Source organism: Trichosurus vulpecula, chromosome 1, assembly GCF_011100635.1.
Source record: "Trichosurus vulpecula isolate mTriVul1 chromosome 1, mTriVul1.pri, whole genome shotgun sequence".
Classification (NCBI taxonomy): Eukaryota; Metazoa; Chordata; class Mammalia; order Diprotodontia; family Phalangeridae; genus Trichosurus; species Trichosurus vulpecula.
Window position 1 is genome coordinate 530,613,399 of NC_050573.1, and position 21,568 is coordinate 530,634,966.

A 21,568-nucleotide genomic window follows, 5' to 3' on the forward strand; every position below is an offset into this window, starting at 1 on the left:
CTTGTCCCTGAAGCTATAAAATCCTCAGATTTGCATGCACAGGATATACATTCTAGCGTGGTAACAGAATTTTTCAGTAGTGGCTTTATGACTGCCGTTTCCTTAATGACAGCTAGTCCCATCTCTAACTAGAGCTTACAGAAATTTAGCTGAAATATCATTTCATAACTGGTTAGTGAGAGAAGAATTGCTGGCTTAGCTTTATTAACTCTATTGATGATGAGCATTTCCTGTTGCCAGCTATAGCTCTAGTGGAAATGGCCAGTGTGCAAATTCCAGTTAAATCCCCTAATGTTTGCTGTTCAATTTATTATTTTACTTAAAGCAGATCTTCCCCTTCTGCCAGCATGTGTAAATCTTTACCTTTCCCTACTGCCATCTGCAAATTCCATGGTATCCATTTTACTGATATAACTAAGAAGTATGAAAATGTTGATCAGTATCCATTGGGTTTTTTGTGTACCATGGGACTATGCTCCAAGCATATAGTAAACCAGTTATTAAAATATCTATCTATGTGTTCATAAGTGTTATTGGTAGCAGTGCCTATCAATGAATCCTTAGATAATTTTTATATCAAATTGGCAGACCACAAAGGGATAGGAATAGTTCAGAACATTGATTCATCCAGCCCAGCAGCCCTCCAGCATGCACAAGGTAAAATTTACCTAGAGAGAGTTTTGGGCAGGAAAAAATCGACTAAGTAAATTTTACTTTTAAAAATCGACTTAATAAAGTTGTTTTTCCTTCTAGAAAATCTCAAAGACAAGTAAGCATTCTGTGTATTTGTCTTCTATTACCTGTTTGTCTAACTCTTGTGCCTGAAAAATCAATTAGGCATAAAGTATTGAATTTTGGAGTGCTTGGACTGGCAGCCACATCGATCTCCCTGATGAGCATGGCACTGTGATTCAGGAGTTGAAAGCAAGGCGATGAGGCTGAGAAACTTGAGGGTCTTAACAGGAGGGCCTCCTCTTCCTCTCCTTTTTCTGGGTGAATACCTAGGCTAGGGCTAGGAATTTTCCAAACTCTGTGCCCTTTTACCTTCTTTTGCCACAGGTTAGGTACTTGTCTGTCATTTATCATTACTGTACTGCCTTGGCTATGCTCCTAGTACATTCATGGATAGTCTTGGTCTGATCTGGTTAAAAAATAACATAAAATTCTGTATTGAGTGACCCTCTAAAATCTGTTTTGGTCTGCTTAAAAGAATGCAAATCTGACATAAACCCTAATTCTATACTGCGGGGCATCAGACATCTTTGGGAAAGGATCTTTCAGGTGAACTTGTCTGAGTGTGGTTTGTAATTATTGTATTGTCTTGACTAATGAGTAGTTCTGGTCTGGTCTAAGTGGTCAGAAAGGAACCCTATCACTAATATAAAACTGACATAAATCTCAATTCTGCCTTGAGTGGTCAGTGATCATTATGGGATCTCTCAGATAAACTCTGGTTAAATTCAGGGAATTCTAGTTTGTAGCAATTGTCAATAGATTCAGAAGTTAAATTATTACTGGTCTAATCTACTCCTGATATGAAAGATCTGGTCTGGTGAACTCTCAGAAAAAAAGAGAAAATTGTATGAATTGTAGAAATGGGTAGAAATGCAACATTCTTGACCCTAGGAGGATCTTTTGAAATTGAAATTGAAATTGAAATTATATGTAAGCTTAAGTGAAGTGAATTGCTGAAGCATAATACCCAAATTAGCTCTTATTGTGGTAGCTGCAATTCTGATACTGACCTCACCTTCCTGTAGAATGGGAACTTTGACTATTCCTTTCAGTGGGAGAAAAAATTTCAAGAACTGGCAGGAAAAAAAACAGGGAACAGTTTCTCATCTTTATACCCCTAATTCTGGCTAGATTAGGGTGTAAAAAGAGAAGAAAAAAAAGAGGGAGGGAGGGAGAGCTAAGAAGATTTCCCCATAGCAGAAATTAACTAAAAGGAAATCTGTTTAGCACGCATTAAATAAATATTCATGAAAATATGGTTTGAAAATGTTGAAATATCCTAGTGGGTTTTGTGGGTAAAAGGATTTTTGTTATATAAAACACCCCTTGGTCGCCCTCTTTATTGCCTGGAAATATTAAAAAAGAAAGAAGGGGGAAAAAAAGAGCAAAAGTCAAGTCTTCTAATAGGAATTGGAATGGACTTGCTTCTGTGAGAAAAATTTCTGAGGAGCTGCAAAAATCTTGTACCCAGGGCAAGAGGTCTCTAGTTAATTGCATTAGAATATAGAGGGAGGGCAGGAAATTTCTTTTTTTTTTTAAAGGTGTTTTATTTATTTTTAGTTTACCACACACGGTTCTACATAGTTTTGAGTTCCAGTTTTTCTCCCCTCCCTCCCCCCTCCCTCCCCAAGACGGCATGAAGTCTCATATAACTGTCATGTATAACTTCGCATTGAATTAATTTATGCTCTAGTCAAGTCGTGGAGAAGAATTTTGACCAATGGAATGAATCATGAGAAAGAAGAAACAGAACCAAAAAAAACAAAACAAAACAAAAAAAAAACAAAAAAAAAAACAAAAAAAAAACCCCAAAAACAAAAACAAAAGAGAAGCAGAAAAGGCGAGCATGTAGTGTGCCTCAGTCTGTATTCAAACTTCGCAGTTCTTTCTCTGAATGAAGGTAGCATTCTCCATCATGAGTCCCCTGGAGTTGTCCTTGCCCCTTTAGGTTGCTGAGAGAAGCGCAGTATGTCAGGGTTGGTCCTCACGGAATCCACATATCTGTGGCTGTGCACAACGTTCTCCTGGCTCTGCTCCGCTCACTCAGCATTATGTCGTGTAGGTTTTTCCAGGTTGTTATGAAGTCTGCATCATCCCCATTTCTTATGGCACAATAGTATTCCATCACCTTCATATACCACAGCTTGTTCAGCCATTCCCCAATTGATGGGCATCCCTTTGCTTTCCAATTCTTGGCTACCACAAAGAGAGCTGCTATAAATATTCTTGTACATATGGGTCCTTTTCCCGCTTGCGTGATTTCTTTGGGATACAACCCTAGAAGTGGTATTACTGGGTCAAAGGGTATGAACATTTCTATAGCCCTTTGGGCATAGTTCCACACCGCCCTCCAAAATGGCTGGATCAGCTCACAACTCCACCAGCAATGCAACAATGTTCCAATTTCCCCACATCCTTTCCAGCATTTATCATTCTCCTGATTTGTTATTTTAGCCAATCTGACAGGAGAGATGTGGTATCTAAGAGTTGTTTTGATTTGCATTTCTCTAATCAGCAGCGATCCAGAGCATTTTTTCATATGCCTGTAGATAGCTTTAATTTCTTCCTCTGAAAACTGCCTGTTCATATCCTTTGACCATTTCTCAATTGGGGAATGGCTTGTATTCCTATATATTTGGCTTAGCTCTCTGTATATTTTAGAGATGAGGCCTTTATCAGAGATACTAGTTGCAAAGATTTTCTCCCAATTTTCTGCTTCCCTCCTAATTCTTGTTGCATTGGCTTTTTTTGTACAAAAACATTTCAATTTGACATAATCAAAATTATCCATTTTGCATTTTGTAATGCTCTCTATCTCTTGTTGGGTCATGAATTCTTTACTTTTCCACAAATCTGATAAGTAAATTATTCCTTGCTTTCCCAAATTACTTAGAGTATCAACTTTTACTCCTAAATCATGAACCCATTTTGACTTTATTTTGGTATATGGTGTAAGATATTGGTCTATGCCCAGTTTTTTCCCTACCATTTTCCAATTTTCCCAACAGTTTTTGTGAAATAGTGAATTATTAGCCCAGAAACTGGCTTCTTTGGGTTTATCAAAGAGTAGATTGCTAAACTTGTTGATTTCACCTACTTGTGTACCTATCCTATTCCACTGATCCACACCCCTGTTTCTTAACCAGTACCAGGCAGTTTTGATGACTGCTGCTGTGTAGTACAGTTTAATATCTGGTGTGGCTAAACCACCATCTCTAGCATGTCTTTTCATTAATATCCTAGATACTCTAGACCTCTTGTTTTTCCAAATGAATTTTGTTATTATTTTGTCCAGCTCAGTAAAAAAATTTTTTGGTAGTTCGATTGGTATGGCACTGAATAGATAGATTAATTTAGGTAGAATTGTCATTTTGGGGCAGGAAATTTCTTAAGATTGTGGAGATCTCTTTCAAGATAGAATTTTGGGTAAGTGCAGACTGAAAATAGTCTCTATAAAGCCTTGTAACTGCTCCTTGGACCTCTAAGAATATTCATTTCTGATCTGGGAAAAGGGTTGAAGGCTTGATTTTAATTGGCATTTTGTTCATTTGCAAAGGAAAGATTCAGTGGAATGAAGGAAACTACTTCTAAGAATAGATCTGAGATGTGATTGGGAAATACAGAAACGTAAGGGATTAAGAAAATGGTAAGGGTAAGTAAAATCTTAAATAAATTGATAAGGCTTTAATCAAAGTACATAAGAAGAAGTGGCAAAGAAGATTTATATTCCTGTACATTTGAAAGAGAAAGAGACAGGAAGAGATCAAGGCAGAGGGAAGGAGAGAGGAAAGGAGGGAGAGAGAGAGGAAGAGAGAAAGAGAGAAAGAGAGAAAAAGAGAGAGAGAGAGAGAGAGAGAGAGAGAGAGCTTGAAATCTTACCAGCTCTGTGGAAACATTATGGAATTGTGGTTTGTTGGTTCTACCCTGACACGAGAAATACTTTGAGTCTTTGTGCTGCATAGGTACTAAGCCCTTTCCCCAAAACATTCATAGCCTAAAGTGAGAAAAACCTTGTTTGTTATTTATATGACATATTTGTCTAGACACAGATTCTGTAAATTGTGAAATTGTATATGGAATAATATGTATTAATGTTAAACCTTTGAGCCAACTTAGTTTTATTTAAATACCTTAATACATTCAGACCAATAGTTAACTACTATTTTTTGTTCTGGGCTATGAGTGAATTTTCGGGCATTCTCATTATGTATAAACATCTAGAATATGAATATTTGAAAATATCTTCTTACCTGGTTTTTATATCAGCATATGTTTAAACTTCAAAAGTAAAATGAAGAGTGCTTTTGGAAAGACCTTGTATATATGCTTAATAAGTACTGTCTATGTATGAATGCCTTTATTGTTACTTATTGTTAACCAACTGTTATTGCAACATGAAAAGCAACTGTATCCTGCTCTAAACAGTAAGCAGTGGAACTTGCTATATGGGATGGAACTGTAATTTAATATGCTCTGACTTTTGAATTCAAGTATATCTGTATTTGAATTACTGTTACTCCAATACTCTACCATTAAAGATAAGTGTTAAAAGCTTCTCAGAGAAACTGCTTTCTGGAAACTACTACTGGTTAATACTAATGACTAGGAATGTTGAGAAGATGGCCCTGTGAAGGGAATGGCAGGAGTTTTTTGATTCTGTTTCTTTTTTGAATAAGAATGTTTCCCTCCTGGTTGATTCTGAGCCTGGCTTTGATATCCTGTGAATAATGTGGAACTCTTTCGAATGACTGAAATCAAATGGAGCTAAGGGAGTTTTCCTCTGGTATACCTATGATAGATCAGTCTAGGGCTTTAGACTTGGGCCTGAAAAAAATAGTCCTGATGTTGTTGTAACAACATCCTTAACAACTTTCTTTGGCAATGACAGGAAAACAGTGAATGTTTTATAATTGATCTTTTTGTTACAATCGCCAAGCATCTCTGAACCGTTGTAATGGAATGCAGGTATAGATGACCCTATTGCTTTGTTTTTACTGTTCTGGATTTGTGACCATAACTTGTCTCAATTTCCTAATCTGGATGACTAGAGAAAATCAGATCTTAGACTTGCTATCTCCTTACTCATTGACTTAATAGTTATATACTCATGTATAAGATTAGATCTGTATTAGTATAACATCTTTTTCTGGATGAAATGAAGAACATATATCAATATATATATATATATATACATACATGTCTGTGTATATACATACTGTATATACACACATATATATGTATATGTATGTTTATATATATGTGTGTGTATACACACACACACACACACAAAATCCCATTCCCCTTTGAGAGAGGAGATATGTGTGTATATATATATAATATATATATTATATATATATATACATATACATATAGGATATGTATGTATGTGTGTGTATCCCCAAAGATGGGATAAGATAAAGATGTGATATGATAAAGATGTCAAACTTTTGCTTTTAATGAAGTAGTAGACTCCACTTTGTGGAAAGCAACAAGATTAGATTGCTTCTACTTGAGAACTAGGATATAAATGACTGACTTTCAAATATTTCATTGGATAAAGGAATATACTTAAAACTTCTTATGATAGATGTAATTGTATTGGTAGCCTTAAAACTTCCACTGTTGTGTTAGTAAAAAACAATGAAAAAAAGTTGAGTGATAAGTTTTATCCTAGAGGTAATTGGAAACTACTGAACTTCCTTCAGATTCATTCGAATATTCACAGATGTCTATCCATGTAAATGCCTAAATACACAGGTTTGGTATATCTTTTAGTAACAGCTTTTAGATATGTTTTAATAAGTATCTCTGAATATATTTTAGTGATTCTTGATAAAGTCTCAAATTGAATTGAGGTTCTCACATATACAGTTGTTTTTAATTGTCAAGAAACTTTTTCACTCTTATAATTGGAGATATATATTATATGCACACACATTTTGAAAAGAGAAGGAAAATATTTGTGGTCCTCATGATGATCAGAAATAGGACACCTTGCATATCATATAATGGGTTTTTACAGTGAAATAATCTTAAAGCACTTGGCTTTAGGGAAAAGGTTTGTCAATTTATTGAGGCTTATACATTAAGTGGACTGGTTGTCCATTATATTTTGATATGTACAAGATGGCTAAATAGATATAAAAAATTTTTAAGAAAAAAATGAACTCTATAGTGTGGTCTAATTGCTTTGTTAAAAGGCCAGTTTTCAAATTAGGGTAAATCTGGAAAGTTACTAATTATAAAGAATGAATTTTAATAATGTAGTTTTGGGGGGCTTTGTTTTCTTTTACTAAAGCATCTAATCATTGAAAAAAAACAGAGCCGTTCTTAAGTGGGAGATCAATTTTTTTCTCTGAGACAATTCTCTGATAATATCAAGAGACAGAATGACTTATTTTACAAAGACTGTTTCTTCCTCTGACCTATGGATAGTATTATCCATATCATGTACAGAGTTCAGATAAAGATAGAAAGAACTGTGAAGTCTGTGAAAAAGTCTGTGAAAACTGAAATTTCCCAAACTTTCAAATGGACTACAGATAGCCTAATTTTATGTTCTTCTTCTGGCTCTGTTGTGTATTAGGTTAGCTCCATAAGGTTTGGACTGGCTTTCATCACATGGATTTCTGGAAGGCCAATGTGATTAGATTTTGTCAAGCTCTACTAAATTATACTAAGCCTTACAGCTAACAACTTTAAGCAGCATTATTTAGGGAATCTCTACAATTGATTTAGAAACTGTGAAGTGGATCACCTAAGAAGAACACCTTTTCAAAACTGCCCTAGGAACAAGACCCATTCCAAAATTTCCAAGGGAAAATGTTTTCCCAGAAGCAGATGACTTCATGAAGCAGACAGCTAAACCCAAGATGACAGGATATCTGTGGTTTAAATGAACATTAACTGAATTTTGTACATATTTGTTTGACTGAACTCTCGATATTACCTCAGCACCTGAATTACTTTGAGAAGCTAGGGAAGGATCTGAAGAAGATTAAACACATGTAGATATTTGACTGGACATTTGGGTTTGGTTAGCTATAACAGGTTAGATTAAAGACATCATGAAAACCCTGCATTATATCATGCAAATAATTGTTATTGTATTATTTTTGCTTTGCTTTTAATGTATTCAGTGCTCCACAATGCTTGTATCTGCTTTTGAAAATACTTGACAGAAAACTCAAGTTTGATAGGATGTGCATCAAAATATGGTCAGAAATGTATATGTTATTATGTGCACCTATGACCAAAAGCAGGGACTATGGTAAGAGAATTTTTCTGTACTGGGTTTATAACTATCATTTCCTTAAGACATTTAGTCAAATAACTAAGACTTGCAGAATTTAGCTGAGACATCAAACTTTAGGTCAAGTGACTAACTGGTTAGTGACTAAACAATTGCTAGCTCAGCTTTATTAACTCTTTTTACTTGTGATGGGCACTTCCTGTCACTGGGTCTATGTTAACAGTTAGTCTGCAAATTCTAGTTAAATCTATGTTTGCGGTTCGGTTCATTATTATTTTACCTGCTATAGAACTTTCCTTTCTGCTAGCAGTTCTTTCTTGGTAAATCTTTACATTCCCTTTCTATCTTCTGTAAAATTCCATCCATCTTCCTGATATAGCTAAAAACTTTAAAAAGTGGCTTAAAATGTTGGTTGGAGCCCATTTGTTTTTTTTAATACCATGGGGCTGCTCTCCAAGCATATAATAAACCAGTTATTAAAATGATTCTGTGGGTTGGCTGGAATGATTGGCAGCAGTACCTATCAACGAATCCTTGGACAATTTCAATGTCACTAGCAACTAAATCTTGCAAGTTTCAGTTAAGTCCCATTTTGCTGATTAGCATATATTTTTTTTATTGGTACCTGATGGGCCATATGCAAAGACTGTTGCATTGTATCCAGAAATTACTCCTTCCACTAAGTGTTGAGTTGTGGAACAGTACACCTCCTCCTGCAAATAAACAGTAAATCTGTCACTCTAATGAGAAACCAAAAAGGTGACAGTCAGCAAGTGTTTCATTTAATTGCCATCTCTTCTCTTTCTAAGCTGTGCATATGTTATCCCTACTTTTGGCTTCCTCAGCAAGAAACAGGAGAAATAAAAAGTAATGCGAAAATTAGCAAGACAAAAGCAGGGTTTAGAAATCATAGAATCACAAAATTTCAAAGAAGGGAGGGATTTGAGGGGATCACCTATGAATTTCCTCACATGATTTACAGCTGGGTCCCCTTAGTGTTAATCATGAATCCCCTGAAATGAACATATTATTAGAATTTGCACTGCGTATTTCCACTGAGCAAGAACCAATTACCATATTTTACATGATTATAATGTTGAATAATGTGAATTCAAATACATTAACAATTTCAAGTGGCTCTTTATTCACACTATCAAGACCTAGCTATAGTTATTCTGTGAGCTTGGGATCAAAAGTACAATCAAAACCAAAAAGTAAATGTGGGAAAATTTCATATTTAACAACCATATGAAAGAACTCTTCAAATCCTTAATAGTAAGAGAAATGAAAACCAAAACAAACCTGAGATTTCACCTCATCCACCAAATTGGTAAAGATGACAAAAGATGGGAATGGTCAATATTGGAGAAGTTACAGAAAGACAGGCATACTGACACATTGTTGGAAAAGCTGTGAATTAGTACAACCATTCTGGGAAGCAATTTGGAATTAAGAAAATAAAGTAGCTAAGATGTCCATATCCTTAGACCCAGAGATCCACTGCCAGGCATATTTGGACAAAATCTTTCGACTTCTATAAAATAAAGAGGCTGTATTAGATCAGTGATTTTCAGTGTGAGCCAGGGAACCCTGGGGGCCCTGAGACCCTTTAAAAGGGTCTGAAAGGTCAAAACTATTTCCATAATAATACTAACATGTTTTAATTTGTAATACAATAAATATCAATAAATATAATTTGCACAAAAAAAAACCTCTTTTGGGGAGGGTCCTCAATAATTTTCAAGAGTGTAAAAGGGTCCTAAAACCAAAAACCTTGAGAAATGCTGGACCAGAAGGTACAGCCCTTCTTTGAAATCAGTAAATAAGTCATTTAATTCCTCTATGTTTCAGTTTCCCCATGGGTAAAATTGTGATAAATGGATAAACTTATAAACCTGTGGAATCACTAATTTAGAGCTGTGAGGAAGAGAATTCCCAGAAAGCCTTTTGGTCTCAGACATAGATGTTATCTAAATATAGAGTACTATAGTTTTACCGCTGGGCACTCAGAAAGGACATTTAACAGTCCTCAATTCCTCTGAGAGATTAATACTCAGGAGCCATGATAGGACAGTGTGACAGGAGCAGGGTCCTAAGATGCCAAGATTTAGAGGGTACTAATAGCATTTACCTTTTCAATAACGTAGCAACAACTATGCAAGGGCTTAGTTGAAAAGAATATTAAAAATGTCTTTGACATGGTGAAAAGCGTTGTGGATTTGGAATCAGGAATATCCGAGTTCAAATCCTATTTCAGACACTAGCTGTGTGAACCTGGACAAATCACTTCACCTCTCAGTCTTAGCTACTTCATTAGTAAAATGGGGGAAATGATAGCACCTACCTTACAACGCTGTTATGATATATTACGATAAATGATATAATAAAGTGGTTTGAAAATCTCAAAGAACTATATAAACGTTACCTATGATCATGATGGTGATGGTAGAACAAAAGGCCACCACTAGTGAACTTTAAAAACAAGCACAAGAATAAAAAAAACAACTGAGCGTAGTATCTAGTTAGAAAGAATAACTAATTAAAATAGAAAGCTACCAGATGGTGCGGGTTTCCATCTTTCAGGCTGCTTCACCCCAAGTGAACTTCCCCCATCTGCCTGCCTTGAGGCCCGCCTGTGTTTCTGGGGTCCTTGCCCAAAGGGAACCAGAGTCTCAGGGTATATATATATATATATATATATATATCCTTCACCTCAACTGAATTTGTCTTAAAAGTTAATTTGAAAAGATACTCACTGGCGTACTGTTTCGTGAAATTTTCCCCAGGCACCAAAAACAGAAAAGCTTGCAGCTCTGACATACTGCTTTGTGTCTAAAGGTTGGGTGGATTCTGGGGCTTTGGAAAAGCCATTCATTTATTTATTAACTACTTACTTAGGGCAGAGCACTCAGCTAGGGAAGATCCAAGGTTTTGATAAGGTACCATTGGTCTTCTTAAGCAGTTTACCTTCTAATAGGGGGGCATGAGGCATATATACAAGTAACCATATTACTTTTTTTTTAATGGACCTGTGATTTCATAGGTATAGGGAGATGCCGTTGAGGAATTTCCTCTACCAATGCAGATCAGTCATAAGAATTTCTTGAGCACCTACTATGTGCCAGGCACTGTGATAAATCATGAGGATACAAAGAAAGACAAAAAACAATCCTTGCTCTTAAATTCCAATGGAGGAGAGAATATGTAAATAACTAGGTACATACAAGACATATACAAAATCAATTGCATTACATGGGAGACACTGGCAAAGGACCACCCAGCATGGTGTGCCTACATCAAAGAAGGTGCTGTGCTGTATTGTAGTAGCAATTAGATTTGAAGATCTTTCCTACCCATTAATAGGCCATGTGACCTGCTTATGTCACAGGAAGCCTAAGTTACACGGGAGGAGCTTCCTGACAAGAAAAGGAAGTTATATCACAGGAAATGCAGAGAGGGAGAGAGAGAGAGGGAGACGTTATGGCTGCTAATGGTGGCTAATGGCCGCCCTCATGATGGTTAGAACTGAACAGGCTGACTTAGCTGTACTGTGAGTTTGTTTTTGGGAAGACCCCAGCAGGGGGTGGGAGGGGTTTTGGGATGGCGAGGCTCCATGTTGTGATATTGTGTGTGTAATGTTTTACTGCTATGGTAGATTGGATAAATGCCTTGTGGGATCTGGTTCTCTGGTGTCTGAATAAATGGTTCACCTCCTCTACCTTCTACGTGGAGAGTCTCATATACTTTGCGATACAGAACCACATGGACATTTTGACGCTTATCATCTACATTGTTATTATTGCCTTGCTGTTTCATCTATGAGCGAAGAGATGTGCAAATACAGAGACATCTCCACTCCAGATGTTCACATGGACCATTTGTGCCTGACCTGCGGTAGAGCCGTCTGGGCTCGTTTTAGTCTGATCAGTCAGTCAGATACATCGTACCTTGATTCTAACATAGTGATGTCATTTTGGTCTGCTTTGAAAATGAAGGACAAAAACCAACACACACACACACGCGCGCGCGCACACACACACACAAAATTGATGATAATCTGTAAGAAGAAGGCATGAGGAATGGAGAGGACTGGAAAGAATCTCCTGCAGAAGGTAGGATTTGAGCTGAGTCTTGAAGGAATCCAGGGAAATTCAGGGGCAGAAGGGAGGGGGGGCACCGTATTCCAGGCATGGGAGATCAATGGCAGGGACAAGTAAGGCGGAATGTCGAGAAACTACTAATAGGCTACTATAGTTGGATGCCAGGGTTTAGAGTAAACGCTAGAGAAGCTCCAACTATCCCATGGGAAAACTTGCACATGACCCTGAGCCATCCTGGCATTATGCCTTCTTTGTTCTGTTTCTATGTGCCTGAGCTGACCTGGGGTTAGTGCGGAGATCCGCAATATTACTTTGTCCTGCTGCAGCCCAGGACAACTGGCCTCTTGTGAGTAAACTCCCTTAAGCAACCCAATCAACCTAATTAGCCCTAATAAAACCTATGAATAACCGAGCTAGTATGAGCCCTTCCTTCTTTGGTATATCAGTATTCTCTCTTAGGGTATGCAATTTGCATCATTAGGGCATGAAAGTCTGCCCTCTGGCAGCTTGCCACTCTCGCTAGGTGCCACCCTCCCCAGTGACTCAATTCAGTCACTATATGAGGGGGTCCAGAGAGAGGGGTCCCTTCATAGATAGGGACGGAGTACCCTGCCCCAGCATGTTGGACCCAATTATGGTTGTAATTGTTAAAAATTCATTAGAGAATTAAAAAACAGAATACGATGTGAGGTCAGAGGAGGAATGAAAGAATCAGAGATTTTGTGGCGGTGGCAGCATTTGAGTTAGGCACCTAGGCAAAATGACCCTGCCCGAAACCTGGCAAAGACATCTGTGAAGAAAGGATGTGCTAGAAAGAAGTTCACCTGGGAAGCTTGCTGGTCGAAAACAATATCAAATATAAATGTCTTTTCACGGGAACGGTTGGCTCTCAAAGCATCATCTGGATCTTCGTCTGGGTCCATAAGCACCACCATCTTTAAAAAAAGAAAATGGAATAATTAACAACAAAAGCAAAAGCTTCCCAACTGTCAAAGGTGAACGACCTGATTCTAGAATGAGTGGAATCACAAGAGGGGTTTTGGTGAACTCTGAGCTGCTAACAAGAGAGGGAGGTTCAGGAACCTCGAAGGCCAAAGTCTAAATTAGCAGCTAACCGCACCACTGATGTGGGTGAATGATGCATAAGCACCACAGAAATAATCTTTGCCATATTGGAGTGGGAAAGAATTTGTGTCAATTTTTCTTGATTCTATTTCCATTATTATCTTATAGTTTTCTTTCTCCAAGATTATCTTTTTTTAAAAAAAAGTTTATTTTTTCTCCAGTTACATGTATAGAAACCAAATTAATATTTCTAAAGCACAGGTCTGATCATGCCACTTCGCTGCTCAAGAAACTGAAATGGCTTTCTCTTGCCTCTAGGAGAAAATGACAAATTTTTTCATTTGACATTTAAAGCCTTTCATAATCTAACTTCAATCCACCTTTCCAGGTTTATTTCACATTACTCTCTGTGCTCTATGATCCAGCTAAATTGACCTGTGGCTTGCAAGGAATCGGGGGCGGGCGGGGCGGTGGAGGAACAGTCAGGGAATAGAGTGACAAGCACTCTCATGGAACATTCTTGGGGATGGTGTTTAATAAATGTTGACTGATTGTTGGTACTTTAGCCAGAGGTTGGAGCACATACATCTCCAAAAATAGCCAATGTTCACACTCAGCTCTTCACATGCTCCTTCAGGCATCAGTGGGAGAGACATTTGGGGGGAAAGGGGACAAGAACATTTTAGGCGATTATTTAATTCAGTTACATGTAAGACCTGTCCCTGGCAGTTACAAATATTGCCGCTAAACAAATTTGTTTTCTCTGTAGCTGCTCAGTAGTTTGCACATAGTAGGCTGTCAATAAATCACTTGTTAAATTAAATCAGCCACCAAGGTTAGGCTAGGAGAAAAGAGGAAAAAAAGACTGGGAGAACATTTTTGAGTTGATAATTGGAAGCAAAACCAGAGCAAAGAGAATCTGAGCTCAGGGAATGTCCAAAGTCAACCTTGAAAGCGGTATGCCTGATCTCCATGGGCCTCCCATAGCAACCAAGATGAGAAAAAGAAAGAACAAAAGATCCATACTTGAAAGATTATGAAACAAGTTTTGTTTAGCAAAGTGACTTGTGGGCATCCTCTGGGATATAGTCTGCTCTATTGCATAAATACATAATTATGAAGGAAAGTGTATTAGGTTCTCTGGAGGCTGGGAAAACTCATAAAGAACTGCTTCAAAGGGAATTATGCTATTGGAGGGGGTAGAGAGAAATGATAAAAAATAAAACCCACGTGCTGTTTACTCAAGAGAGGAGTTTCCACAGCTGAGAAATGCAGCATTAGCTCAGCTGGCATAGTAGAAGGCACTCGCTCAGTTGGACTGTGATCCAGGTAGGCCCAGAATTACATCAGGGAAGCATACGATGCTAGGGTTGGCGGGGACTTCAGAGTTTTGTCTAGTCCAATCTCTTCATTTTTGCAGTTGGTGGCCTTAGAAATCATCTACTCCAGGGGTTTATAACCTTTTTTTGTGTGTCATGGACCCTTGTAGTAGTCTTGTGAAGCCCTATGGATCCCTTCTCAGAATAATATCCTTAAATACAAAAAATAAAATATACAGGATTACAAGAGAAAACTATTAAAATGCAGGTATCAATTTTTTTAAAAATTCATGGATCCCAAGTTAAGAACACCTAATCTAATCCAATCTCTTCATTTTTATATTTGGGGACCTTAGAGATCACTGAGGTCCAGGGGTTCTTAATCTAGGGTCTACAGACTTGCGGGGGGTTGTTTTTAATATTTGGTAACTTTGTTTCTATATAATTGGTTTCCTCTGTAATCTTATGCTATTTTATGCATTTAAAAAACCTAATTCTGAGAAGGGTCCATAGGCTTCTCCAACTTACAAAAGGATCCAGGACACAGAAAAAGTAAAGAAATATATTTGTTATGGGACCCCGGACAAGCCACTTCACCTCTTAATACTCCAGGTAACTAAGACTTCAAATTGCAAGCAAGATGCTGACCCTTATTGGTACCAAGAGTTTTTTTCACATATGAGTTCCCTGTACCAATGAAATTACAGGTCTTGGCTTTGAAACCAGATGTCTATCCATGCTCCTTCTCAGTTGGGGAAAGAGGGAACAGGGATGGCAGCAGTGGGGAAGGGTGGGAATGGGAAAAGAAGAGAGATGCATCCTTCCCGTTTTGCAAGGACTTTACAGTCTTGTTAGGAAAGAAAGACCAAGATACATGAGATCATTAGCAAACAAAATAGTATGTAATACAGGTTTAATTGTTCAGGAGAGACAATTAGAAATAACAGTACGTGAAAGGAGGCCGCATTAGGTAGTGTGGAGTACTGCGCTTGGACTTGGGGACCTATGTCCTCAAGGACACATTAGCTGTAAGCCTTGGGCAAGTCATTTTCTGGTTCAGTTTCTACCTGTAACATAAGCATGTTGGACTAGATCATCTTCTAAGTGGCTTAAGAAGGATCTAATTGTACTAGATTTCCTTAAGCATAATGCCTTGGCAGAAGAGGAAGCTTCTACTTGGGTGAGAACCACAATGAATTTTAGGGACTTCTGGCCTTTCAAAAATGGATTTGTTAAAATTCCTGCAAAGTCGGATTAACAATATCTTTTGGTGGTTAAATGCATGTAAATGCTTTGGCTCTTTATTAAATACACACTTCTATCTGGTAGAGGGCCTACCGGACAAATTTTCTCTTCTGGTGCCATGCAGGCTTAAATTACTACATGACATTTGCTCCTGATGGATAACGGACTTGTTTGTGATGGCTTGACACCAGTTCCGTTTCACGTTATGAAAATAAAGAGACACAGTAGTTTAAGAAATCAAGGCCTGGGATGTGTATAAGGCAGGTCCCTTACAGGGACTAAGAAACCCAAACACCTGGAGAGGACCACAGAGACCAACTAGTCAACTCCTCTCAATTTACAAGGGAGGAAAATTGAGGCCCAGAAAGGTTAAAAGAGAAGGAAAAAAGCAGCACCATAATCAAGTCAGGAAGACCTGGGTTCAAATCCTCCCTCACATTAGCTCTGTGACCCTAGGCAAGTCATTTGCTGATCTGCAAAATGTTTATAAGGTCAGCATTTTCCTCACAGAGCTGTTGTACAGATCAAATGAGATAATCTATGTAAATTCTAGGACCTGATGAAGAACAAAGTGAACAGAATATCCAAGAAAGAAAAAATTATACAGTAACAACCATGTTTTACAGACAACTTTGAAAGACCTAAGAACTCTGACCAACACGATGACCAACCACGATTCCAGAGAACTCATGATGAAACATGTTACCTACCTCCTGATAGAGAGGTGACGGATTCAGGGTGTAGACTGAGATACAATTTTAGGCACAGCAACTGTGAGAATTTGTTTTGTTCGACTATGAATATTGGTCAGTCAGTCAACTGACACTTACTTGTTGCATGGGTTTTGTTTTTCATTCTTTTTCAAGAAGGGGGGGAGACAGAAAATAGATTTTTGATCATTGGAAAAACAAAATTAAACTTTAAAAATATAGTATATGGAAATCACTTTGCAACCCTTATAGGTATACAGAGACATAGGTATAGATATACACATAATATATGTATATAATCTTATAGGTATATGCATATGCACACATCATATATACATATCATTATAATAGCTAACCTTTGCATAGCACTATGTTCCAGACACTGTGCTAAGTGCTTCACCAATATCATCTTATTCGATCCTCACCACAGATGAGGAAACTGAGGCAAAGAGAAGTTAAGTGACTTGCCCCCAGTCACACAGCTGTTTAAGTGTCTGAGGCTCATTTTGAACTCAAGTCTTCCTGACTCCAGGCCCTGCACTCTATCTACTATGCCACCCAGCTGTCTATATATGTGTATACAGACATATATGTGCATATATGTCTACATACATGTTTATATATTTTTAAAAATATTATGTTGATATGATTAAGTGACTTATCCAAGGTCACACGAGTGGTAAGTGGAATATCTGGGATTCTACCCAGTATCCTCTGATTCCAAATCCGGTGCCCTATCTATTAGAGATAGAGGGAGTATTTGTTTCCTGACTACTGCTATGTCTTAAAGGCTAAAGTGGAGGTCCTTGACTTCTTTTTGGTGTCATAGACCCCTTTGGCAGACTGGTGAAGTTTATGGAACCTTTCTCAGAATAACATTCAATGTCTTTGACAAGGATTGCTAACTCTCAGTTACTAAAAATGAAGTTATAATTTTTTTTCCTATCAAAATTCAGGGGCCCCCTGAAATCTGTTCATGGACCCCAGATTAAGAACCCCTGGACTAAAGGACACAATGGTTGATAAAACCTCTTCCTAAGAGATTTCAATAATAGCTCTAAGGATAAAATAAAAATAAAATGAGAGTTGGAAGAAGTCCAAAGCCGTATAGACCAAGAGGGAGGCAATGTATCTAAATAAGCCATAGGAAGACAAAGGAGTTTAATTTTAAAGCATTTCAAACCCTGAGCTTAAAATGCCAAGAGTCTGTGCTTCCATTTGCAGTTAGATGTCACAAAATCTTTTCATTACAGAAGCTTGGAGCATAGGCCATAAGGGGCCTCAAAGGGTCAGGCTGCCACTAATTGATGATAGGCAAATGGCTGTCTCTTTTGTTCTTCAAGATCACCAGGGGAGACGCTTCAGCCTATGTACAATTCATTTCTGTGGTTAGCATCACTTATTGTTGGACGGATCTTCCTTATTGGTAAATTAAGCCCTCTTTATTCTGAATTCAGTTTAAAAAGGGAACAGCTGCTTGCCATCCCATATATAACAAGTATTTGTGCATGAATTCTATAAACACTATGTGGTCCATATTACATATAGACACACTATATAACTTGGTTTAAAAAAAAAAAGTCCAGTGTCTTTTAAAAATGACTATGAGCAAAATAACTTCTTAGAATCCAATGCTACTAGCCAAAATTTCACCAGGCAGTATAATTGCTCTTCAACTTTGATGTTGATTTAAAGGGGAAGGGGTGCTAAGGAAAAGAGCACAAGACCTGATGGCAGAAACCCTGCCTCCAACTCTTAAAAGGTCTAAAAGACCATAGGCAAGTTAACTAATTTGTCAGAGCTTTAGCTTCTTCATCTGTAAAACAGGGATAATGCTATTTGCACTATCTGTCTTACAAGATAGTTGCTGAAGAAAGTACTTTGTAAATCTGAAGTTCTATTATGATTTTTCTCTTGCTCTCTTCCCCCTCACACCATATATACATATATTGGATGCTACAAATTCTGTGTATGTATGTATACATACATGTATATACAGACACATATAGACATTATTACATATTAATCCTTTATGTACACACATATGCGTCTTGAGGGCTTCCTGAGGGCAGACCGATGTTATATATATGCTATAGGACTTGGCGCAGTGCCTTGCACACAGGTGGTAGTCAAGTGTTCTTTAAATGAATATATAAACACATGCTCTATTTATACCATACACTCAAAGAAGTGTAGGTTAACAGATATAAATATTAACTCCAAGCACTGAAGACAGAGGCAGCTAGATGGTACAGTGGATAGAGCACTGGACCTGGAGTCAGGAAGACCTGAGTTCAAATCCAGGCTCAGATACTTACCAGCCGTGTGACCCTGGGCAAGTCACTTAACCTCTATTTGTCTCAGTTTTCACCTCTGCAAAATGGGGATAATAAAAGCGCCCACCTCTCAGGGGATCGAATGAAATAATTGTAAGGGATCTAGCATGGTACCTGGCACATTGTGGTTGTTGAGTCATTTCAGTCGTGCTCGACTATGCCTGACCATTTGGGGGTTTTCTTGGCACATAGTAAGCAGTATATAAATGTTAGTTATTAACATTATTATTAATGCAAAAAGTCACACTGATATTTCTGTTGCTGGTCATGATGCAGAAGTAGTGTCATTCCCCCAAGATGAAGTATGCATTTGTCTCACTTGGCAAAAATTCACTGAATTTCATCATTTCATTCCTAGGATGAGAAGTTTTGACTCGGAAGAGACCTTAAAAGTCATCTAAATTCAACCTTTCCCATTTTACAGATAAAGAAACTGACACCCAGATGTCATGTTACGTGATTTATCTGAGGTGGCTCAGCTAGTAGGTGGCCAGGCTAGGATTTGAACAGAGAGCCCCTGACTCCAAATTCAGTGCTCTTTCTGGTTCACAACACACAAAATGTAAGATACTGTCCCTAACCTAGTGGAGCATGGAATAGAACAGGGAAGATAAGATGGACACAAATAAATATAAAATCAGGCAGAATGTGAAAGTGCAATTAGAGGTACAAAGTTAATTCGAAGGATGGAGAATTTGGAAATCCCTCGCTGCTGTTTTGTCACTGAGGTGCCATCTATTTTATTACTACATGGTTAATAATCATTATCATCAGTCAATATTTATACGCTCTTTAAACTAGGCATATAGCAAGCAGCACTCGATAATAAAATTTAAGATAGCTACAGTATTTTAAACACATTACCTTCCACAATCGTATTTGCCCCTCTTACTAATCGTGTTAAGTAGGAAGCAAAAATATTACTCTCCGTATTTTTAGGATGAGTAAATTAAGGATGCTTGGGTGCTAGTGCTATAACCTGTGCATTCAGAATAATTGTCATTTTTTTTGGTCTTTATTTACATAGTGTTGCTTAAAGAATATTTGGTTTTTTTTTTCAAGATATAATAATAATTATAGCTGGCATTTATGTGGTGCATTAAAGTTTGCAAAGCACTTTACAAATATTATCTCATTTCATCTTCACCACAATCCTGGGAGGTCCCCATTTTACAGATGAGGAAACGGGGCAGGGGGGGGGGACAGAGGTTAAGTGACTTGCCCACGATCACTCAACTAGTGTCTGAGATCAAATTTGAACTCAGGTCTTTGGGAGTGCAGGTTGAGCATTCTATACATTCTATATACCTAGATGCCACCTAGTGGCATGGAGTCATTAGTGATATGGGATCACAAGACTCCAATAAATATACTTTTTAATCTGCCTTGACCGCGGCCTAGATACTGTCTTAAGCTACCAAGTCCCCATTCTCACCTGATCACCCACTTTGTGGGCAATGACTGAAGCTCCCTCATCCAGTTCAGTATCATTAATTGGGCGGATCCGAAGTGCTACCTGCACATAGAGAAGTATTATAGATTTATTTTTCCAATTTTCCTTCCAAAGTTCTTTTGAAAAAGGTATGCAAATAGGGACTATTCTACCAATAAATTCTTTCTGATTAATTATATACACCTTAAACTTTATAAATGATCACTTTTTAAATTTCTTTACCCCTATTTCACTCCTCTTTTAACATTTGGAAATCAACATGACACTTCGCCCTTAAAAAAAAAAAAACAACCAAAAACCCAACTCTTCAAACCTAAACATCTTTATTCAAAAAAAAATGGGCTCTTTAGGGAACAGAAGTCTCAGGTAAGAAAGAATAAATCAGATCTTTGTAGAAAGGAGAAAAATCAGTTTCCAAAAATCATACATTTGATGAAAAAACATTTTCAGATTAAACTCTTTCCCTTCTGAGAGGGCACAGGTGTGTGGCTCTGCTCAGGGCTCACTTGTCTTAGGCCCTCCTGGCTTAAAGTGCCCCCAGTGGAGGAGAAATGTTTATATTCCTAGAGGAGCTATTTTTTTTTAACTTTTTATCTTGTTAAACTTATTTTTCCTGTTGCTGGAATCAACTTAACTGTGGTTGTGAGGGGCCTAATCCATTCCAATGTTAGATCAAGTTCTCCCCACTTTTCTTCTGAATTTCCTCCTCCATTATGAGAGGATGAGTTTCCCAAAGAGCTGTAGCTCTAGGTCATAGAGGGCAATATGTAAAATCTCAACCTGGGCATGGGGGCGACGAGGTGGGGTCTGCTTAAGTCCCTTAAGAAGAAGAAACCACTGGAGCGCTGAGTGGGGAGATGGGCAGACCTGTAGAGGAGCTGTGGAGAAGGGCAAAGAAGCTAAGAAAGGGGAAGATGGAGTAGCACACCTGAGAGCTCTCCTGGAGAGGAGAGGATTCGGGATTTGGAAACGTTCGAAAGGTCTTGAAAGGCCATGAGGATAGTTCTGCCGGCAGGGAGGGGACCAGGGACAGAGCCAGAAACCCAGCCCGCCCTGCTGTGGGTCTGAGGGAGGGAGGAAGGGAGGAAGCGACGCTCGGACTCACCATGAGCTGCTGGTCCTTAGGCTCAGCTGGGAGCTCCTTCATGGCCGGGCTGCTCCGGCCCCCGAGCCCGCTGCTGGCCCGGGAAGAGCGCTCCTCGGTTGAGGGCGCGTTGAGCCGGGAGGGCATAAGGACAATGAGCATGGAACGGAGCCACACACCTGTGCCCTCCCAGTCACCGATGGCGCCTCTTGGCACCTGCAGTCCCCACGGATATGCTCATCACATCCCCGGCTGGCCCCGGATGACAT

The 21,568-nt window shown here is 38.3% G+C and overlaps 1 protein-coding gene across 1 annotated transcript in view; it reads right to left on the reverse strand.

Annotated features, from left to right (window-relative positions):
* The window catches only part of LOC118834064 (kinesin-like protein KIF19), an 85,546-nt gene extending 64,085 nt beyond the window's left edge, over positions 1 to 21,461 (reverse strand). Inside the window, exons 1-4 of the mRNA XM_036741508.1 lie at positions 21,321 to 21,461; positions 20,198 to 20,278; positions 12,912 to 13,022; positions 8,613 to 8,700 (exon numbers count right to left, since the gene is read on the reverse strand). Of these exons, the coding sequence (XP_036597403.1) occupies positions 8,613 to 8,700; positions 12,912 to 13,022; positions 20,198 to 20,278; positions 21,321 to 21,461 (421 nt within the window). The remainder of the gene's footprint in view (positions 1 to 8,612; positions 8,701 to 12,911; positions 13,023 to 20,197; positions 20,279 to 21,320) is intronic.
* Between the last annotated feature and the right edge of the window lie 107 nt (positions 21,462 to 21,568).